This window comes from Panthera uncia, chromosome B1 (genome assembly GCF_023721935.1).
Source record: "Panthera uncia isolate 11264 chromosome B1, Puncia_PCG_1.0, whole genome shotgun sequence".
Taxonomy (NCBI): Eukaryota; Metazoa; Chordata; class Mammalia; order Carnivora; family Felidae; genus Panthera; species Panthera uncia.
Window position 1 is genome coordinate 151404813 of NC_064811.1, and position 22115 is coordinate 151426927.

General features: G+C 37.6%; 1 protein-coding gene across 3 annotated transcripts in view; it reads left to right on the top strand.

Moving 5' to 3' along the window:
* Nucleotides 1–22115, top strand: part of KIF13B (kinesin family member 13B) — a 199708-nt gene that overhangs the window by 163662 nt on the left and 13931 nt on the right. For all 3 annotated transcript variants that reach the window (XM_049632357.1, XM_049632358.1, XM_049632359.1), the window contains 2 exons: nt 1465–1576; nt 7826–7959. In XM_049632357.1, coding sequence (XP_049488314.1) covers nt 1465–1576; nt 7826–7959 — 246 coding nt within the window. The remainder of the gene's footprint in view (nt 1–1464; nt 1577–7825; nt 7960–22115) is intronic.

Below are 22115 nucleotides of genomic sequence, written 5' to 3' on the forward strand. Positions count from 1 at the left end.
TTCATGTCTGTTTTGTTTCCTGGCTTCCTAATGCTAAAACATCATACCATTTTTTTAAAACTATCAAGGGCTGAGAGAGTTCCTAGGGAAAAGTGGCATTCTCAGAGGTAAACAGGATCCAGATCACTTAGGGCTTATTGATTTTATGATCAGTACTTAGGTTGCTGCTAAAAGTGGATAGGTTTCCAATACGTATCTGAAACCTTAGAGGTCTTTCCACCTCCATCCATCTTTGGGAGCAGTGAAGAACTCACTCTGCAGGCGATTACTAAGGAGAACTCAAAAGTCGTTAGCATCACTCATCTGTGGGATACCAGCTTAAACTAATGTAAAATACTCTTATTTAACTTGGATACAAAAAAACTCAGAGTGATTATCAAAGGATCAAAAGGGAACTTAAAGCTTTTATAAGATTTGCATCTCATCCCCATTACTGGGTGTTGTACTTCTAGCATTTGGTTGGGGTTTATTTCTTTATGAGATGGGACTGAAGTTAAAAGTGCTTTGATGATATCACCATTAATCCATCACCCAACTGGTGGTGTTCTTGTATTATGCAATGAAATCTTTTTTTTTTTTTTTTTTTTTAATTTTTTTTTTCAACGTTTTTTATTTTATTTTTGGGACAGAGAGAGACAGAGCATGAACTGGGGAGGGGCAGAGAGAGAGGGAGACACAGAATCGGAAACAGGCTCCAGGCTCCGAGCCATCAGCCCAGAGCCTGACGCGGGGCTCGAACTCACGGACCGCGAGATCGTGACCTGGCTGAAGTCGGATGCTTAACCGACTGCGCCACCCAGGCGCCCCTGCAATGAAATCTTTTTAATGGGGATTTACAAAATAAGTTCAGGGTACAATAAAATTTGTTAATCCAGAGACTTCCATTATTGGGAACTGGTGATTACTTGATTTGTGCTCAACTGGAACTTTAATGCGTGTTGAAAATAAGAGCCTTGGTAATATACTGTTCTAGAATTTTTACTTTCATGAACGGTGTGTGAATGGATGGGAAGATACACCCTGGAGAAGGGAGAAGACACAGCCTACACCATTAAGAGTTTTTCCTCAGTCTCAGCTGAGAATCTGAAGCGAAAGGATCTTGAAGCAGATGAGCAGAAAGAAACAGCCTCTCTGAGGCAGAACGTAAGGGAGGTTTTCAAAAGGAATGTCTTCATGTATCTGTATTTCCTGGGAAGCAGCATGATTTACAGACAGAAGGTTAGGACAGAGCTGAGGAGACTGAATTGTGAACTGGAGAGGAGATCCAAATTTGAGGTATTGTTAGTATTTGGGAAATTTGCACTATAAAGATGAAAGTACAAGAGGAAAGGTACATAATCAAATCGGTCATGTCTTTAAAGGGAATAAAGCTTTAGAAATGATAACAGGTTTTTCTTAAATATCTTCAGGTTTTTCTGTCAACTATTTGATTTGAATAAAAATTGCTGTTTTTGTTTTTAACAGGGCCGGTGGGAAAGTCAACAGGATGTATCCCAAACTGCAGTTTCCAGAGGGATAGCTCCTGTTGCCCCATCTCTCCCAGACCGTCCCCATAATAACCATTCTCCCGACCCAGGTAGGTTACATTTTCATTTGTCAACCACTGTCATGGAATTTGAGCATCTTTCAGAAGTAGTTTAAAACAGGATTTCCTGGGGCACCTGGGTGGCTCAGTTGGTTAAGCGTCCAACTCTTGGTTTTGGTTCAGGTCATGATCTCACAGTACGTGAGATCCAGCCCTGCATCAGGCTCTGTGCTGACAGCATGGAGCCTGCTTGGGATTCTCTCTCACCTTCTCTCTCTCTGCCCCTCTTCTGCTCCCATTCTCTGTCTCTCTCAAAATACATACATACATACAACATACATAAACAAACAGACAAATTTTAAAACAGAATTTCCTACCCTGTAACTACTATCCTACTAGTGAATGCTCATCTGATTTTTTCCCTTTTTTGGTTTATAACATGTTGTTACATTGATTTTTGAATGTTGAATTTATCCTGCATTACTGTGCTAAATACCACTTGATGTGTTATCATTTATATTTTCTTTATTCTACTTGCTAACTTTCTGTAAAGGATTTTTGTGTTTATGTTCTATGATGAATACTTCTCTTTTCTCATAATAATGCCTTAGTTAGGTTTTGATATGAATATGTTGGCCTCATAAAATGACTTGGGAAATATTTCCTTACCATCTTTTTTTCTGAAAGATTTTATATAAGCTTGGTATTACTTCTTCCTTAAATGTTTGACAGGATTCACCAGTGACACTATCTGGGCCTGGAATTTTCTCTTTGGGAAACTTTTAAATTATGACTTCATTTTCTTTAATAAAGTGCTATTTAACTTTTTGTATTTCTTTGTGAGTCAGTTTTCATAAGTTATGTTTTTCAGGTAATTTTCTGTTTCATCTAAATTATTACTCTTATTTCAGTAAATGTTATGGTGTTCCTTTATTGCCCTTTTAATGTTTATAGGATCTATTGTGATATTCCTTCTTTTTATTTATTTATTTAAGAAAATTTTTTAATGTTTATTTATTTATTTTGAGAGAGAGAGAGAGTGAGAGAATCCCAGGCAGGTTCCACATTGTCAGCACAGAGCAGGATGTGGGGCTCAATCTCACAAGCTGTGATATTATGACCTGAGCTGAAATCAAGAGCCAGATGTTTAACCAACTGAGCCATCTAGGCACCCCTCCTTTTTATTTTTGATAATTTTTGTTTTCTTTCTGTTTTTCTTGAGTACATTTGAGGCATGTCTTATTTTTCTCAGTCTTCTCTCAGAACGAAAGTTGGTCTTACTTTCTTCATTGTTTACTTTGTTTCATTGATTTTGTTTTTATTTTTGATTGTTTCATTGATTTCTATTTCTTTCTGCATTTCACAAATTTTGGAATATGGTGCTTTCATTTTCATTCTATTCAAAATATTTTCTAATTTCCCTCTGATTTATTCTTTGACTCGTAAGTTATTGGGTAGCATGTTAATTCATTTTCATATGTCTGGTGAGAATCTTTTTATTAATGGATTGCTTATTTGATTTCCTTATGATCAGAGAGACTCTTTAATATTTCAGTCTTTTGGAATGTTTTTGAGACTATGTTCTACCTTGGTAAACATTCCATGTATGCTTGGAAAGAAGGTCTGTTCTGTTTGAGGGCATAGCATTCTGTATATATCAGGTCAGTGTGGTTGATAAGCTTATTCAGTCAGATCGGTTCTTCAAATAGTCTGTCCTTCTACTGATTTTTTTTCTATTTGTCCTATCCATCACTGAGAGAGGGCATTAAATCTCCAAATATGATTATGAAAAATTACCTACTTTTTCATTTATCTGTTTTTACATCATTCTTGTAGGAACTTTGTTGTTAGGTATATACATTATTTTTTCCCAATGAAGTGATATTTCTATCATTATTAAATGTCCCTTTATATCTTTGGAATTCTCTTACTTTGAAATCTGTCTCACTTGATATTAACGTAGCCTCATCAACCTTCTTTTGCTTATTGTTTGAATGGTGTTTCCTTTTCTCAGTCTTTAAAATTTTAGCTATATTCGCTCTTTAAATGAACAAATATTTGCTATCTTGTCAGCATATAGTTAGCTCTAACTTATTTTCTAATCTAGCTTGACAAGTTTTGCCTTTTTCTTGGCATATTTAATTCTTCTACATCTAATATTATTATTATGTCTGCTACATTGCTGTTGGTTTCTCTTTGGCCGTTTGTATTTTATTTTATTTTTCCACTGTAACTTCTTTTCTGCCTTCTTTTGGGATAATTGGAAAAATATTTTTTAGTATTTAATTTTATTTCTATTTCTGGCTGTTTGGTATTTCTGTGTTTATTTATTAAAGTCTTTGCTCAAGGATTCTAGTATAGATTCTTAATTTATCATAGTCTACTTAGAATTAATAATACATCACTTCCCACTGCACAAATACAAGAACCTTGTAAGTGTATAATTCCATTTGCCTGTTCCTGGAGCCCTCTTATTTTGTATTATTGTTGTTATATCTTTTATAGACATTATGAACCCATTTACGATGTTACTCTTTCTGCTTTAAAACAGCCAGATTAAAAGACTATAGAAAATCTTTTATATTTTTCTTCATATTTATTATTTCTGGCACTATCCAGTCCTTCGTGAAGTCTTATATTTATCCAATATCATTTCTCTATAGTCCAAAGAATATCCTATAGTATTTCTTATTGTGAAGTTCTCTTGGAGAGAAAAGAATGCTGTCTCCCCTTTTTGAGATTATCTTCACTTCACTTTATTTGAAGAATTTTTTCACTAGCTAGAGAATTCTGGGTAGATAGCTTCTTTCAACACTTCAAACATCTTACATTGTCTTTTAGATTCCTTTTCTGCTGAGAATCAGCCATCATTTCTGTCTCTTTTTCCTACATGTAATATGTCTGTGTTTACTCTCTTGTTTGCTTTCATAGTTCTCTCAATTTTTGTTTTTAGCACTTGGACTAAGGTATACTTAGGTATGGTTTTCTTAGTACTTATCTTACTTGTGTTTCATTGATATTCTTGGATCTGTAAGTTGTGGTTTTCAACAAATTTGGGAAATGTTCAGCTATTATTACATTTTACCCCCAACAATTTTTCTCTACTCTTTCTGAGATTCAAATTACACGTATTAGATTGTTTAATATTACCCTACAGGTCACAGGAGCTCAATTTTTTTTTAATTTTTATTTTTCATCCTTTTGTCTTATTCTTATATCTTCTGGTTGCATAATTTCTCCTTCCATTTCCAACCTTCTGTTAAGTACATCCAGAGAATATTTTATCTCAGTTATTATTCTTTTCAGTTCTAGAATTTCACTTGTTTCTTTATTTAAAGTTTTAATTTCTCTGTGGATATTTTATACCTATACATTTGTTAAGATCAGATTCTTCTTTACTTCCTTGGGCCTGTGTCTAAAACTGCTTCAACATATTTATCTGCTAAATCCAGCATCTGGGCCGTCTCATGGTCTATTTACATTGACTGCTTTTTTCTTGACTGTGGGTCATATTAATGAGTTTTGACAAATGCATTTACCTGTGTAACCTACCCACCAGTCAAGTTTACAAGATGTACAGGACTCCAGCTACTTTCCACAATCAGCCAGTGTTCTGATTTCTATTCCTTCAGATTAGTTTTGCCTGTTCTACAATTTCATACAAATGGCATCATGCAGTATATGCTCTTTTTGTGTTATGCTTCTTTTATTCAACATTTCTGTTCATGTTATCCACACGGTTGCATCCTTCAGTAATTTATTTTTTGTTGTTGAGAAACATTCACTATCACAGTTGAATTTGTCACGATTTTTAATTAGTTCTTCTATTTACGGACATGTGGCTTATTTCCACTTTTTGGTTACTGTGAATAAAGTTTGTTCTTGTGTAAGTGTTTTTGTGAACACTTCTCTTGAGTTAATACCTAGGAGTGAAATACCTTGTTTTAAAGTTCTGTAAATTTGTTGTTGTTGTTTTAAAGCTTGTAATCCATGCTTACTTGATTTACATTATTTTCCACTTTGCTTTGCTCATCATTGCTTCTTGCATCCCACTCTGTCTTTCTGAGTTTAGTTTCTTTTTTGTGAATTACATGTATCATCAGTGCATTTAGCAGTCATCAGTTAGTGACAAACCCTTTAGAAATTTTTATTTTGGGGCTCCTGGGTGGCTCCGTTGGTTAAGCATCCGACTTCAGCGCAGGTCATGATCTCACAGCTCGTGGATTCGAGCCCCGCGTTGGACTCCGTGCTGACAGCTCAGATCCTGGAGCCTGCTTCAGATTCTTTGTCTTCCTCTCACTCTGCTCCTCCCCTGCTCATGCTCTGTCTCTCTCTCAAAAATAAATAAACATTAAAAAAAATTTTTTAAGTTTTTATTTTGTCTTCACTTTGAAGAATCCTTTTACTATGGAAAATATCAAACATACAAGAGTAGAAAGAATAACACCATATGCTCTCAGGTAGCCCTCCCAACTTCAGAATGATCAGTTCATCACTAGTCTGATGTACCCCTACTCCTGCTACATCTCCCAGCCCTCTCCTGGATAATTTGAAGCAAATCCCGGATACCATTTCATCTGTAAATATCTGTACATGTGTCTCTAGAGCAGTAACATTTCTCTAGAGCTGATAACATTTCACTCCTAAGAAAAATTAAAAATAAGTCCTTTATATCATCAAATATCTAGTCAGTATTTAGATTTCTCCAATTGGCTCAAAAATACCTTTTAGTTATTTTGAATGAAAATCTAAGTAAGGTTCATTTATTGTGATGAGTTGATATGTGTCTTGAGTTAAAGTTTAATCTATATGTTCTTTGTCTTTTTCCCCCATCCATTGTATTTGCCGAAGAGACCATGTCTTTTGCACAGTAGACTATGTTACCATCCCCCTGAGGTTGTTTAAACAGGGTTCTCTATCAACCGTATTTCCTGTGAATTGGTAGTTAGCTCTACAGGCTTGAACAGATTCAGGCCATTTTGAGGGAGGGGTGGAAGGTAGGATAAATGGAAGGGTAGTTTTGTGTACTTACCTCAAGAGACACCTTGTGTCTGATTGTCTCACTTTGTGATATATGCAGCCTTTGAAAGATTTTTAGCCAGATCTTCATTTAATTAAGGGTCTTCCTCAGTGTAGAATGTTAATTTAACTGTAGGGAGAAGTCTAGATTGTCCCTGTTGTTTGGTCTCAGCGTTTAGATGATTATGTCCTTCTGGCTCTTTATTCATCTCAAACTTATTTTCTATTGGTTTCCTTTGTTTTGTTCTACTCTTTCCTAATTTTGCCTTCTTGTAAATTATTTGACTTTTTTGAAATCCGCTTTAACACATCTCTTGGAATTTATAGCTATCTCTTTGCTTTATTGTTTTAGTGATTGCTCTCATGATTATAAAATATCCTTACCTTTCACAGTCTACTTAGAGTTATTATACTACTTTATGTAAAATTTACAAACCTTGGAACTGTATGGGTCCATGTCACAACTGTATTGCCAATGAACTTAAAGTCATTTCAGGGGCCAGTGTAGAGTAGAGGTATGCTGGTGGCTGTGTGCTTCCATTGGGGCAGCATCACACACAGTTCCTCAGGTTGACTTGCTTGTTGTTTTTAAAGTATTATGTGGATACAGTGTTTTACAGTTTGTGACTTAGGTTACATTTTCCTAAAACTTCAGTTTTATTCACTAAGGGGAGAGAAATCTTTTTATATCATAGATATTGTCTGCATGTCTGATCCCAGCCTTTGGTAATTTAGAGCAAGTAAGAACGTGGTTGGTCAGGGCATTGATCCCTCTCCTGTAAAAACAAACACCACCTTCTTCCTAAAAGCTCCATTTCATCATCTTCATTCAGTAAGTAGGTATGAAAAGCTAAAGCTGGAGAAGACATAGTCCCTGACTTCAAAGAGTTTAAAGTCTAGATAGAGAGCTGTACATGTGTGTCACCAGCTGTGTGATGTAAAAATGAAAACCCCCATCTTATTCTAGGGCAGAAGGTAGTACTTGAACCAATTTGTGACAGGACTGGGGTTGGATTACCCTTCGGATACTAACAGGAACACTGGATATTAGAACGTTTTTGGACTACCCTAATTGCTGTTAATTTTAATTGGAAAAGGAAATAACATTTTGTTTGAGGAGAGCCATAATAATACTATGTTTTTCTAATATTTTTAAAGGATACTTTTGAATAATTTATATTGTTATATTTGCTACAAATGAAATTTGGCAAACTTGCAAGAAAGAAAACGTCTATGTAGTTGTTTACATTTTATCTCTTTTCCTTTCAATACTGTTGACAGGATTTAGTAGCCTAGCAGCCTCCTACTTGAATCCAGTAAAATCCTTTGTGCCGCAGATGCCAAAGCTCTTGAAGTCGCTCTTCCCTGTCCGTGATGAGAAAAGGGGCAAGCAGCCGTCTCCCCTTGTACATCAGGTAAAAGCATCAGGAAAGCAACGGTGAACATTTCCTAATTCCTGGTGGAATGATGCTCTGTGTCGTCGCATTGATGCTGAAGGGGAGGGATAGCAGTGGTGGTGGGGCCTTAGAACCAGCCTTTTTAGGCCTAGTAAAAGCTTGTGATAATTTCTCCTTCACTCTCTTCAGAGGTAACAGAGCTGTTGAAACTTACTGACAGTCTCAATCCTTTCTGCTTTTAAAAAGTGCCGAGTACACTGCTAATGTGATTTATGGTAATATTACTTAGAGCAACAATAGTAAAATTTATGAAGTGCACTTAGTGTTGTTTGTGTATTGCCAAACAGAAAATGTAATTCTATTTTTAATTCTTGATTTCATTTCTTATTTCAAACAATTTTATGTCATCACTGTCCTTCCCTCTCCACCTCTTTTTCCTCTGCTGTGGTCTACCTGTTCCTTCATTTAAAATGTTACAAGTGATCACTTGTCTTATTTCCCCTTTTTCTTAAAATTCTCCACCCAGCCTTCAAATAAGTTTTAAAGAAAATCTTAGAGGGTTTTCAACATAATCAGGAATCTGCTCTTATGCGATGGTGAATGGGAAGCCTTTTGGAAATGTAATTTCCAGCCTTAGGTAGGTGTGAATTCAGCAGAAAATGATAAATGAGGATTTATTTATACTCCTTCAAAAACACATACAGTGCAAGTTCAGTTGTTGAAATAGGTCTTTTGACATCAGCTTATCCACATTCACTTAAAACATTCAAGTTGCAGAAATGCAGGTGAGTCCTTGTTTGAGACCTTTAACTATTTAAAAGAATTTTCTGAGTTTATGAATGCATATTCGGGGGGGTAGTATTAGTTTTGTAAGGCTGCAATATAGACATATAATTTTTTCAACTTAGCATTATATAAACATTACTTAAGCAGACATTTACACATATTGGATGGAAAAAAATCATGATTTTGGATGCTTAAACTAAATTTAAGCACATAAGGAGTGCTTGACAGTTATTGAAGGAATCTATGACCATGAGAGCTAAAAGAAATAGCAAGTCTAATCCTTGGTTGGAGTTTAGGCAAAAATGATTTTTCCAAGGATTTGTATATATTATTCTGTTACTGCATCATTGGTTTGTAGTGTATGATGCATGGACTCTCTGTGTCAGAATTTCCATGGTAGATATTTAAGAGTGTAACTTTAAAAAAAGCAATAACAGCCTGACCTCATAATCCATACCCCATCTGGGAGTGCCTTTATAATCTGTATTTATAAGCACCCAGGTGATTTTATCAAAATATAAAGTTTGATAACCACCATTTTCCAATTGCTATTTGGTGAAGACAGTTATAGAAGTTAAAGGAAATTGACACGGCATTAGAAGTTATTGAATCATACTCTGTAGTCATAGTTAGTTTTTCAGTGCTACTTTGAGTTTTTGATGTTGCAAGTCAAATCACCTGCTACAATAAATTATTTTTACTGTTTTGCCAGTAAATGATTGATTCTTCTGGATATGAGAGGAACAATAATGTGTTAGAAAGAAATGTAGTGATTGGCAAATAACTGCATTTTGTAATGTCCAGTTTAAGAAGGTAATCTTGAGATATTTCAAAGATACCTTACGCAATATTTGTCCATTTGGTTTACTTTTTTTGAGCATATATGAGCAATGGCATTGGAGAGAGTAGCCCAGATATTTCACATTTCATAAATAAATGATAATGTAAATACAAAACTTGCCTGAATGAAGATGCCTAGTGGTGGAGTTAAACAGTCCAGTTGGGGTTTGGTTTGTGAAAGCTCAACCCCACTGCAGGACCTTTCCTGAAGGTCACCAGGGAGCTGAATCTTGCCTGCACCATTCCAGTCCTCATCTGACTTGACATCATACCTGAAACACTTGCATCTCTAGGCTTCAGTGCTGTGACATTTCCTGGCATCCCTTCCTCTGACTGCTCAGTCTTTCTCAGTTGACTTTTCTGGGACCATCTATTCCATCAAGCTGCAAATATTCAGGTGCCCCAGAGCTCCATTCTGGGCCTTCTTTCCATGGGTCACCCCATTTACTTCCATGGCTCTGTTTATGCATTTTCAACGCTCAAATTTCTATCGCCAGCCCAAACTTTGCCCCTGATCTTGGGCTTCATGGAGCCAACTACCCATTAAGCTTTTTCACTCATAAATCAATTAGGCATTCACATTTTATAAGTCCAAAACATTACCGTTGGTTTCAGCTCACAAGTCTATTTACTCCCAACACACAAACTACTTAAAACTACAAATCCATCTCAGTATGTAGCACAAATGTCCACCTAGTTGCTCATATCTCAGAGTGCATCAGTAAAATTTTATAGGTACTGCTTCCAATCCAGTGACTTCTGACCATCTCCATCTTCATCAGTCATTCATGCCACCATCATCTCTTGCCTAGATTATTCCAGCAGCCTACATACAGGTCTGTCTGACACTTTTTGCCTCATAAAGTCTATTATTCATGAAGTAGCCAAAGTGACCTTCCAAAATCTTACTTAAATTCATGGCTTGAAGTCTTCCACTGCTTCTCACTAAAACTGAATAAAATCAAAATTCCTTACTGTGCCTTACAGCATCCTATATGATCTGTTCCCCTGACTTCTAATCTTTATGCCCTTTATTTCTTCTTTGTTCACCATACTAAGTCATGTTGGCCTTTTCCCCTTCTTCCTTCCTTCCTAACTTCCTTCCTTCCTCCCTCCCTCCCTCCCTCCCTTCCCTCCCTCCCTCCCTCCCTTCCCTCCCTCCCTCCTACCTTCCCTCCCTCCCTCCTACCTTCCCTCCCTCCCTTGCTTCCTAATCTCCTGAACACATGAAGTTCATTTTGGTCTCAAGAATTTTTTGCATTTGCCTTTCCTTATACTTGGAATACTCTTTCCCAAAGTTTTTGCATGGCTACTAGGTCTCTAATAGAGTGGTCTACTATTTAGAGTGGTCAAGATATACCAGTCTAAGGAAGTACACTTGCATTTAGAGAGGCCTTGACCAGCTAAACTAAAACAATAGCTTTCACCACATTAGTATACTATTACCATATTTAATCTTCATTGGATGTTATTGTTATGTTTATATGTTTATTAGCTCTTCTCTAGAATTGGTTGACCATTGACATATGCAGATTATAATATTAGATAGTTTGTATGTGTCAAGTGTCATCCAGTGGTATAAAATACTATGTTTGCAGCTTAGAGGTGAGGGAATCACATCTGAGTGGGGATTTGCGATATCAAGACATAATTATGAACTTTCTTGCCTAGATTGATACAAGTTCCACTGAAGAACTATTCCTAAAGGAGGGGAAAACTTAAGCGTATCATCAGGACTTAGTTGATCAAAGATGCTTGTGCTCACATCATTTTTATTGACTGTCTGGGATAAAGCTCTCAGAGAAGTAAAGCATAATTTTAAATGACATTGCCAATATGGAGTTTTCTTTTGTTTAAATATGTTTTAAATTGTTGCCACCTGAATGGTGTTTCATCCTTGGAAATGGAGCACTGTAATGCAAATGGAATTTCAAAGTAACAGCAGTAAGAAGAATGTTGTATTGGTTAGACTTCTTTAGTGCTCCTCAATTTTTTTTAAATAGTAGTCTTTACTATAATGGCATCCCATTCACTTGGAAATGAGCTTTGATACCTAAAGTTGAGGGTCTTACTGTTGTTGATGATCTGTCCTGCCTCTCCTTGTGGGAACTCTTAGTCCTCCAGGAAAAAAATACGCTTCCTTCCAACCAGTTTTTGCCTCAGAGTTTCCTCTGGTGTTACCTAGGAGTTAAAGGGAGGGGAGGAGAAGGTTCTCTCTAGACTTAATTAATAGCTATAGGTTAGTCCACTATATCTCATAATAAATGCTCCATCATTCTTCAGTTGCCTTGTCAGAGTCTTGCTTCAAGTGGGGAGCCTGGAAGTATTTTGAAACGCACACTTGAAAATAGTGGAATCATCATCTTCCTCTTCTAAATAATGTACTTCTGGGGCGCCTGGGTGGCGTAGTCGGTTAAGCGTCCGACTTCAGCCAGGTCACGATCTCGCGGTCCGTGAGTTCGAGCCCCGCATCAGGCTCTGGGCTGATGGCTCGGAGCCTGGAGCCTGTTTCTGATTCTGTGTCTCCCTCTCTCTCTGCCCCTCCCCCGTTCATGCTCTGTCTCTCTCTCTGTCCCAAAAATAAATAAAAAACGTTGAAAAAAAAAAATTAAATAATGTACTTCTACCAAAGCAACATATGACTGTACTTTTTTTTTTTTTTTTTTTTTTTAAAGCCAGTATTAGCTTGTTGTGCCTCTGGTCAGTTAACATTCCCTTTTTTGTTTGTTTGTTTACACTCTTGTCAGTGCAGTTCTTTTTTATTACTGTGTTGTCTAGCTGATGTATAAAAATACTTAAGGAACTTTAGATTCATTTCTAAAATTTTTCATCTTAGTTTTGTTTTAATGCTCCTAGAATATTAAGGTACTTTTTTTTTTTTTTAATTTTTTAATGTTTATTTTTGAGAGAGAGAGAGAGAGCATGAGTGGGGGTAAGGGGCAGAGAGAGAAGGAGACACAGAATCCGAAGCAGGCTCCAGGCTCTGAGCTGTCAGCACAGAGCTGGACATGGGGCTCGAACTCACGAACTGCGAGATCATGACCTGGGCCGAAGTTGGACGCTCAACCCACTGAGCCACCCAGGTACCTATCAAGGTATTTCTTAAGTAGTTATTTAGAAAATACATTTGATCCAGCTATCTCTGCAAACTTTTTAAGGGCATAGTCTGTCTTCATTTGAGTCATAAGTAAAATAATTGAACGTTAGAGGGCCTAAGAGAGAGCCCTGTCATAGGCAACTAAAGATCACTCCTCAAGTCACAGGGTGACAGATCAGCATATTTCAGCTTTACGTGTTCAGCAACTACCATCTGCAGTCCACATTTCTTCCTCTCTCTACCAAAGAGATCATGGGAGACTTTGTTAGATACATTATGGAAATAAAGGGACACCATGTCCGTGGTCTTTCTCTGTATCACCAGTCTTGTAACAAGCCTAAAACACATTCATGCTGGCAAACATTCCTAAACTACTCTGTTCACTGCCTGGCTTTGCCATAGCTCTGTGTGAATTATCTAGTGGTAACATTTACCAGTAGTGCAAAGAAATACACAAATGCCATGAACCTTGCTCTCCTTTTGATTCTGTGTTTTATTTGCTGCTAGTGCTTTGTTAGTACACTCATTTCAGTAGCCTGTATAAATAGTCATTAAATAATCAATACCTAAGACTAAAAAACTTAGTGTGTTATAGAATAACATCAAAGATAGAACCCAGAAAAATAGAAATCAGTGCATATCCTAAAAGGAATCTGGATCAATTCTACAGTATGGGAAAGGATAAATTATTAATACTACATAAGATGTAGAGATAATATATAGTAACCTTGCTGAAGCTATATAATGTGCAACAGCACAAAAAAACCCCAAAACCCCAATGGTTTGAGTATCAACAATATGTGGTAACCAGATAGACCACATATGATAGGATATTATTTTATTTCTATTCCCCCCAACTTTCTCTTTTTATCATTTTTAAAGCTGTTTCCCACTGAACTATGATGAAAGATACTAAAACTTCTTCCTTTTTTATATTTCTGTCCCAGTTTAGTTTGAAGACTTAAAGTTCTTCTCTGAAATAGTCACAATAATGAAGAAACTCACATGGACTCACCTGAACACCACCCTTGGCATTATTAGACCACGCTTAGATTACTGCAGTTGGTCCTGGATGTGTCACTATGGGAAATCCATTGACCAATTGGAATTATTTCAGGGGATAATGTCAGAAATGATTTATGAGGAAGGATTAAAGGAGTTATTTATAGCTTGACCAAACAATGACTAAGAGAGCTGACTGTATAAGCAGTCAAGGGACGGCAGCACCGAGGCGGTGAGAGCTGTGTAGGATGGCTCTGCTACAGCAGGGGGTGGAAGGCGCAGAATGACAGAGGTGAAATTAACAGAGAGACTGGTAACAGCTGTGAATAAGTAGAATGATTTAGAGATAGCAGGGTGCTCTCTTCAAAAAAGCACCATGGAATTGCTGTCACTTCTGTTTTTTAAAAAATAAGATTTTGAAAATATAAAAATAGTCCAGGTAATAACTGAGGAATGGGATAGGTCTTGTTTCTACCCGTCATTCCTATAATTTCACTGTTAGGTGGAAGAGAGACAGAAGTTGTATAATGAAGGCAGGATTATTCTCAGAAAAGTACTTTTAATCAGAGTGTCCTTGACATTTTCAAACAAGAGTGTTCAGTACTCTCCCTCATGGAAAGATACAAACATACAACTATGGTGAAACTCTAACGAAAAGATTAATGTTTATTAACTTGTTCTTTGGAGTCAGCAGGTTTTCACATCAAGATGCTATTATTTTTTGGCATTATATTTCAGTATTTGAAAAGATTCATGGATCTTTTCTTGTACGGTAGAAGTTAATAGTTTACTCTGAAGATTTAAAAACAAAGATTCTTACATTGTACAAAATGTTTTGGTTTGAACATGTTCATAAAGACTTATGTTTCTCATTTTTATGGAGATTTGTTTTTGTTTGTAATCAATTTCTGAGTTCCAGAAATGCAAAGATATTGCACTGAAAGAGGTGGCAGCTGACAAAATTGCTGTCTTTGACCTTCTGATGCAAGTTTAGTAACTAATCTGGAAAATAATGAACTGCAATTAATGAAATCTGTACTCATATTCAAGTGTGTGTCTCAGACAGCACATAAAATAATTGAAAGAACTTCCTGCTCTCTAATTAGTTAGATTGAATTAATTTGGCATAATAGCTTTTTTCATGTATCAAGAAGTTTGTGTTCAGATGAAGCTATTTATGTGCTTCAAACTTTGGGACTCTAAATGATGCCTCTGGTTCATCTGGAGAATTAAAGAGTTAATATTCAGGTTTAATTTTCACCATCAAAAGCACAGTCCCATTTTCAGCCTATCTATGTTTTACAGTCTGTCCCTTTTCTGTGTCCTGCACTTTGCTTGGAGCTATCTTGTCAACCACAGGGATATTTTTCTCTCTTTCAACACTGTTTCCAGCATGGAGGATGGACAAAGCCTTGAGGTGAGAGAGCAGCACTGCACATCTCCAGTACTAATTGAAAAGATGCTTGTGTAGTTAGTTATTCCATCCTTTGTGTCAGCAATCCTTCTGCACATAAAATGGGGGGGAAAGGGGCACCTGGGTGGTGCAGTCAGTTAAGTGTCTGACTCTTGATCTCGGCTCAGGTCAGGTTTGTGAGTTTGAGCTCCCAGTTGAGCTCTGTGCTGACAGTGCGGAGCCTGCTTGGTATTCTCTCTCTTCTCTCTGCCCCTCCCCGGCTTGTGCTCTTTCTCTTTCTCTCAAAATAAATAAGCAAACCTGAAAAGATAAATAAATAAAATGGGAAAAAACAAACCAACTACTAGTTCTTCCCTTGTGCACACAGATGCTGTTTTTAGGGTTACTCATACGTGGACTCCTTGATGAAACAAACCTTATCAATGCTGCCCCATGTGTCATCACCATAACTAACTAAAATAAGAAAAAGGCTTTATATCTTGTTTTCCAGCCTTCAGTGTTCGTTAATTGTTCAGATTCTTTAAAAAATAACATAGGGGTGCCTGGGTAGCTCAGTAGGTTAAGCATCTGACTCTTCATTTTGGCTCAGGTCATGATCTCATGGTTCATGAGATCATGCCCAGAGCCCAGCTCTGCATGGAACCTGTTTGGGATTCTGTGTCTTTCCCTTTCTTTCTGCTACTGCCCTGTTTGCATGCACGCTCTCTTTCTCTTTCAAAATAAATAAATAAACTTAAAAGAAAATAATGTATATTTGCATTTCCTGCCTGTAATTTAGTAAGTGCCACATGTAATAAATACATTTGAATATGTTATCATACATTCAGTTGTTCTTGAGTTCATAAAGGCAAGTTTGCCTTTGGAGTACAGACTTTTTTTTTAAGTTTATTTATTTTGAGACAGAGTGCGAGTTGGGGAGGGGCATAGAGAGAGAGGGAGAGAGAATCCCAAGCAGGCTCCACATTGACAGTGTGGAGTCTGATGTGGGGTTTGAACTCACGAACTGTGAGATCATGACCTGAGCTGAAGTTGGGTGCTTAACTGACTGAGCCACCCAGCGCCCTCCCCACTTTTTTTTTAATTTAAGGCAAATGATTTCCATTCAGTTGCTTTAGGGATGAATTCCTAGTCACTTTTAGTACTGTCAGTTTTCTAAAATTTTCATAATGTTTTGCTGCCTGTCTTTGCCCCAGAAATATATGGACACTGTATTGAAAGATACTGAGTTGACAGTGTTGTCTTCACAGTCAGGTATAATAGCTGATTTGAAAAATAGTGAAAATAAGAGTTTCTGAGTCATTACTGAAGTTGATTGAAGAGACCTCAGTCTGCCAGTCATTTTTCAGAAATTGTCATTGTATACTTTTGTATGATTCTCTAGATCAGGGATTGGGAAACTTTTTTTAAGGGCCAGAAAGTATTATTTTAGGTTTTGTAGGCCTGTCAAAACTAGCCATAGATAATACTTCTAATAAATGAGTCTACTCTAATAAATGAGTGTTCTGAGAAAATTTTATTTATAACCCCCAAATTTGAATTTCATATAATTTTTTCATGTTACAAAGTATTCTTTTATTTCAATAATTTGGAAGTGTAAAAATCATTCTTAGCTTACAGGTTATACCAAACAGGTGATAGTCTACATTTAGACCCAGTTTTAAAAATTTTAAGATTAACAAATATTCTCTTTTAAGTAAACACCTTTTGTCCTTCATAGACACTTGAAAAACCAACAACCATTATTTTTAATGAAGTGAATATTACATCCTTTAAAAAAATGTAAGTTTTTTTCACATGAATATTTAAGTAAGCATTAATAGCTATCATGTGGAAGTTTAAAAAGTAAAAATAAGAAACTATCTTTTATCACAACTCCAGAAATACTAGCATTTAAAATTTCCTATACATAGTACCTCAAATAAGTTGAACTAACACATATATAAATAATATAGTAAAATAAAAAGTCTGTTTTGATGGTCTCACTCACTTTTACCCTCTGATAAAATAGTTCACTTGTTGATGGAAGAAATGGGCCTTTTAGTTGTTTTATATAATTAAAGTTAAATGGGAGTAAAAGTTAGTCCCCGCGTGCCTGTTTCTGAGGAGCAAGGGGCTCTGTGTGTGGTTTTGCCCCCCCTATATCCCCAGCTTCTGGCACAGTCATTGGAATATAGCAGACACCTGACATGTGTTTGTGAATGAGTAAATTGATGATATCTAAGGTTCTTTATTTGAAAGAAAATGGAATTAAAGTCCACGGGGGAGGGGAAGAAGAAAAAAAAAAAAAAAAGAGGTTAGAGAGGGAGAGAGCCAAAGCATAAGAGACTCTTAAAAACTGAGAACAGGGGCGCCTGGGTGGCTCAGTCGGTTGAGCGTCCGACTTCGGCTCAGGTCACGATCTCACAGTCTGTGAGTTCGAGCCCCGCGTCGGGCTCTGTGCTGACAGCTCAGAGCCTGGAGCCTGCTTCAGATTCTGTGTCTCCCTCTCTCTCTGACCCTCCCCCGTTCATGCTCTCTCTCTGTCTCAAAAATAAATAAACATTAAAAAAAAAAAACAAAAACTGAGAACAAACTGAGGGTTGATGGGGGGTGGGAGGGAGGGGGAGGGTGGGTGATAGGTACTGAGGTGGGCACCTTTTGGGATGAGCACTGGGTGTTGTCTGGAAACCAGTTTGACAATAAATTTCATATTAAAAAAAATATTGTATCCTGAAAGGCTTTGGGACTGATAAACGAAGTAGAATCTTTGGATTTATATTTTACATCAGATATAATTGTTGATTATTTAAAACTGGGCTTGTAGCAACCTAAGCTAGAAGTATCTTTGAAGACACCACAAAATTCCAGTGATTAGGAAAACCATGGTATTTCCCAAATGTGCTGAGTGTTTACTGCGTGCTAGAGATTTTATATGCATTAGCTCAATAGTGGTGCTAAGTTAGATCAGCGCTGTCCAATAGAAGAATGTGAGCCCCACGTGACATTTTAAATTTTCTGGCAGGCACATTTAAAAAAGTAAAAAGAAACAGGTCAAATTAATTCTAGTAATATAATTTACTTAACCTAGTATAGTCATAATACTGTCACTTTAACCTGTAATCAGTATAAAAAATTTACTGAGATATTTCCTTCTTTTTTTCTGTAAAGTTCTTGAAATCAAGTGTGTATTTTACATTTCTAGCACATCTCAATGTGGATACTAAATTTTTGTCGGAAATACTTGATCTGCATTTAGAGTTCATGAAGTAGACAAAATAGATCCCCGTGCCCAATCTGTTCTAAACGTATTCAAAGGCACTTTAATTTTTAAATTTATATATTAATAATTAAAATTAAGTAAAATTAAAAATTCACTTCCTCAGTCACATTAGCTTCATTTCAAGTGCTCAGTAGCTACATGGGCTGGTGGCCACCATGTTGGAGAGCACAGGGTTAGAGGGTGATATTAGATACTGAGATATTGAGGAAAATGAGACTTTGGTAGGTTAAACACCTCATCTAAGGTTACAGAGCCTAGTGAGTGGCATACTGAGATTTATATTCAAGGAACAAAATTGCATGCACAATTGTGACCTTAAGAGATTTCACTGGATCTGACTAAAATATTACAAGCGATTATATTTATAGAATGAATGAATCTAAAGTATTTGAAGGAGTGGGGAGCACCTGGGTGACTCAGCCGGTTAAGCGTCCGACTTCAGCTCAGGTTATGATCTCATGGCTCACGAGTTTGAGCCCTGCATTGGGCTTTGTGCTGACAGTTCAGAGCCTGGAGCCTGCTTCAGATTCTGTGTCGCCCTCTCTCAGCCCCTGCCCTGGTCATGCTCTGTCTGTCTGTCTCTCTCTCTCTCTCTCTCAAAACTAAGCATTAAAAAAGCAAAATAAGTAAAATATTTGAATTAGGGACTGGTCAAACCATGGAAATACACTGAGTAGGACCTATTTGTATTTTCTTGCCCATTCCTTTCTAAAAAAATTATCTGTGGGCAGTGGAGAATCATTAACTGCTTTCTGGCAGGAGAGTGACATGGTCAAATTTGTATTTCAGAAAGTTCTTCTGATTGCAATTTGGAGGGTAGATTAGAAGAGGATAAAACTGAAAGAATCTATTTGAGTGTATCTAAAAACCTCATGAGGCATTGTAATTTTGGGCAGAAAAATGAAGTCACCTTCCCATGCCTGCCACATTGATACTTGATGTCACTGATTGAAAGGGGCATGAGGCAGGTAGAATAAAAGTGTGTCTGGAAGGGGACCAGCTGGTGGCCACCTGTCTTCCACTCTGTGTGGCATTGCTCAGAGAATGCATGTGGACTGGATTACCACCTTCTGGATGTGCAACACCAGAGATGATCAGGCTTACACACAAACAAATGACTGATGGGTCAGGTAGAATGCTGAGTCACTCATTTAAAATAAGAAATCTAATTGCCAGATGGACAGAAGTGCTGGAGTCATCATAGCTAACATACTCTTATCCCTGATCACCCTGGAGAGGCAGCGTGTAAATCATGAGCCAGCTCTGTGAGTGGGGAGCTGGCTATGTGAACCAGTTCCTGCAGGCAGCTGAAGTGTCAGTCTCTGGACTAGTGCAGGGTGCTTCCTACCAGCCTTCCTCCTGTGACTTTCCAGTTCCCCTTCTTCCACCCTAACCACTCTGCCTCTGATTAACATAACCTTTAAAAAGTATGTTTATATTGATTAGGTTATTTATTGCTGAGTCTTGATCTTTAGGTAATTGTACATGACTGTTTTTATCCATTGTTTATTACGCTTATCAGAACATATTCAAAGATTAGGAAATATTTTATTTATATGCACTCGCCCTGCTTGGTTGGTCTCGTTTATTATATTTTTCTCACTTTAGCAGCATGAAAATCAAAGGTTGTCTATTGATTATTTGTAGCAAAGGTAAATCCTACATCTCTTGTTATGTATTCTTATGCTTGGATTTAAATGATTGGTTAGAGTTTTAAAAAGGAGCGGGGGGGGGGGGGGGGGGGGGGGGGGGGCTCCTGGCTGGCTCAGTCACCAGAGCATGTGACTCTTGATCTTGGGGTTGTGAGTGTGAGCCACATGGTGGGTGTAGAGATTACTTTAAGAAATAAAATCTTGAGGCACCTGGGTGGCTCAGTCGGTTAAGCATCCAACTCTTGATTTCAGCTCAGGCCATGACCTCATGGTTCATGAGATAAATCCTTGTGCTGGGTGAGGACCTGCTTGAGATTCTCTCTCTGTCCCTCTCCTCTTCTCAAAACAATAAATAAAAATAAAATCTTAAAAGACATGGAAGATCATATTTGCGTAGGATCCATTGGAAAATGACATTTAAGAATTTACCGCGTTCAGGGTGAAGGGGTGATTATTAGGAAAGGTTCATTTTCAAACAAGAAAAAAATTGCATCAGAAAATTCAGTGTTTTGGAACAAATTGTGTATTTTTTGCTTTAAAATATTTCTTCTGGGGCACCTGGGTGGCTCAGTTGGTTAAGCATCTGACTTCAGCCTAGGTCATGATCTCACAATTTGTGAGTTTGAGCCCTGCATTGGGCTCTGTGCTGACAGCTCAGAGCCTGGAGCCTGCTTCGGATTCTGTGTCTCCCTCTCTCTCTGCCCCTCCTCACTCATGCTCTCTCTCTCTCTCTCTCTCTCTCTCTCTCTCTCAAAAATAAACAAACATTAAAAAAATTTTTTTAAATATTTTTTCTCCCCCCTACCTACCCTTGTGCCCAAATTTCAGCATGTCTAATCTTTTCCAGATTGTCTGTAACTGTACAGTTTGGCCTTCTTCATGTCACTTAGGTAATTAATTTGTTCATTTATGTATGTATTCATTCAGCAAACATGGAGTTATTCTCCTCTGTATGGGAATACAGAGATGATTGAGCCATAATGCCTACCCTTCAGAAAGCCAAATAAGATGATGTTGTAGATGCTGTAGTCTGTGTATGTCTGAGGCTGACTGACATGGTGAAGGTGTGCTCTAGCTGAGACAAATGTGACTGGCTGCGCACCAGGAAGAAATCTTTGCCTAGGGAGAAAGAAGAGTGCAGGGAAGGCTCTGACAGAGCAGTGGAGTCAGTACAGAGTGGAGTTAGCCTAACAAGTGAGGAGAAGGTGCAGCCTCACGGAGAAGTGAGGGTCTGTACGTGTTGCCAAGATGTTAAACCTTTATATTCTTTTAGGCAAGGGGGTCTCCCAGTAAGTCTTATGCCTAGTTGAAATTCTGAGTTGATCTTCCCTATTTTCTTCATTCACGTGGCATGTGAAAACCAGAGTTAAAAAATGATGGGCTATGATATGGCAAGTGACCCTCATCTTTTCCGTGAAATACTTCTAAGCGGTTCTCTTGCTTGTAACCTACTCATCTGTTAAGTTTCAGTGATGCTCAGCAGACAGCACGATTGCAGGTTCAGCTGGTGCTTGAGAAGTCAGTCCTTTTCCATCTCTGTCACCGACTCATGGGGTAGCCTGGATGCATTTAACCATTAGGTGAATGTCTCTGAGCCTTGGTTTCTGTAGTGTGAGATGTAGATAATTACACTTCTATTCACTTGCCTCATGGGACTTCTCCTTAATATTTATAGCTGCAAAATACTTTGCAGTCATTTTTATTAATAGTTGCCAGATGTGTCGTAAGGATTAATGAACTTATGATCTGAAATGTTTTGAGCTCCTGAAATAGGAGGCAGCTGCCTGCACAAGGGATATGTAAAAGAGCATTAAAATGCAAACAATACACATTTGAAAATTTGAGCTCTTATGTGTGAAGGACAAATGGCACACTTAAGATTTCAGTACACTTTGTAGGTATTTTTGGTATCCTTAATGAAGTTCTTGTATTCATCACAGGCCATCACCAAATACAGAAAGCTGGGTGCCCCCTGCCCCCCACACATAGGCACATGCACAGGTGTGCACACGTGTACACAGACACTGATTCTGCTAATACCACTGTTTACCCTCCTCCCTGATATCCATCCTTTCTGGGCATCATCCTTTGACTCTGTTTCCCCAGCCTCCCCCGACGGTTGTT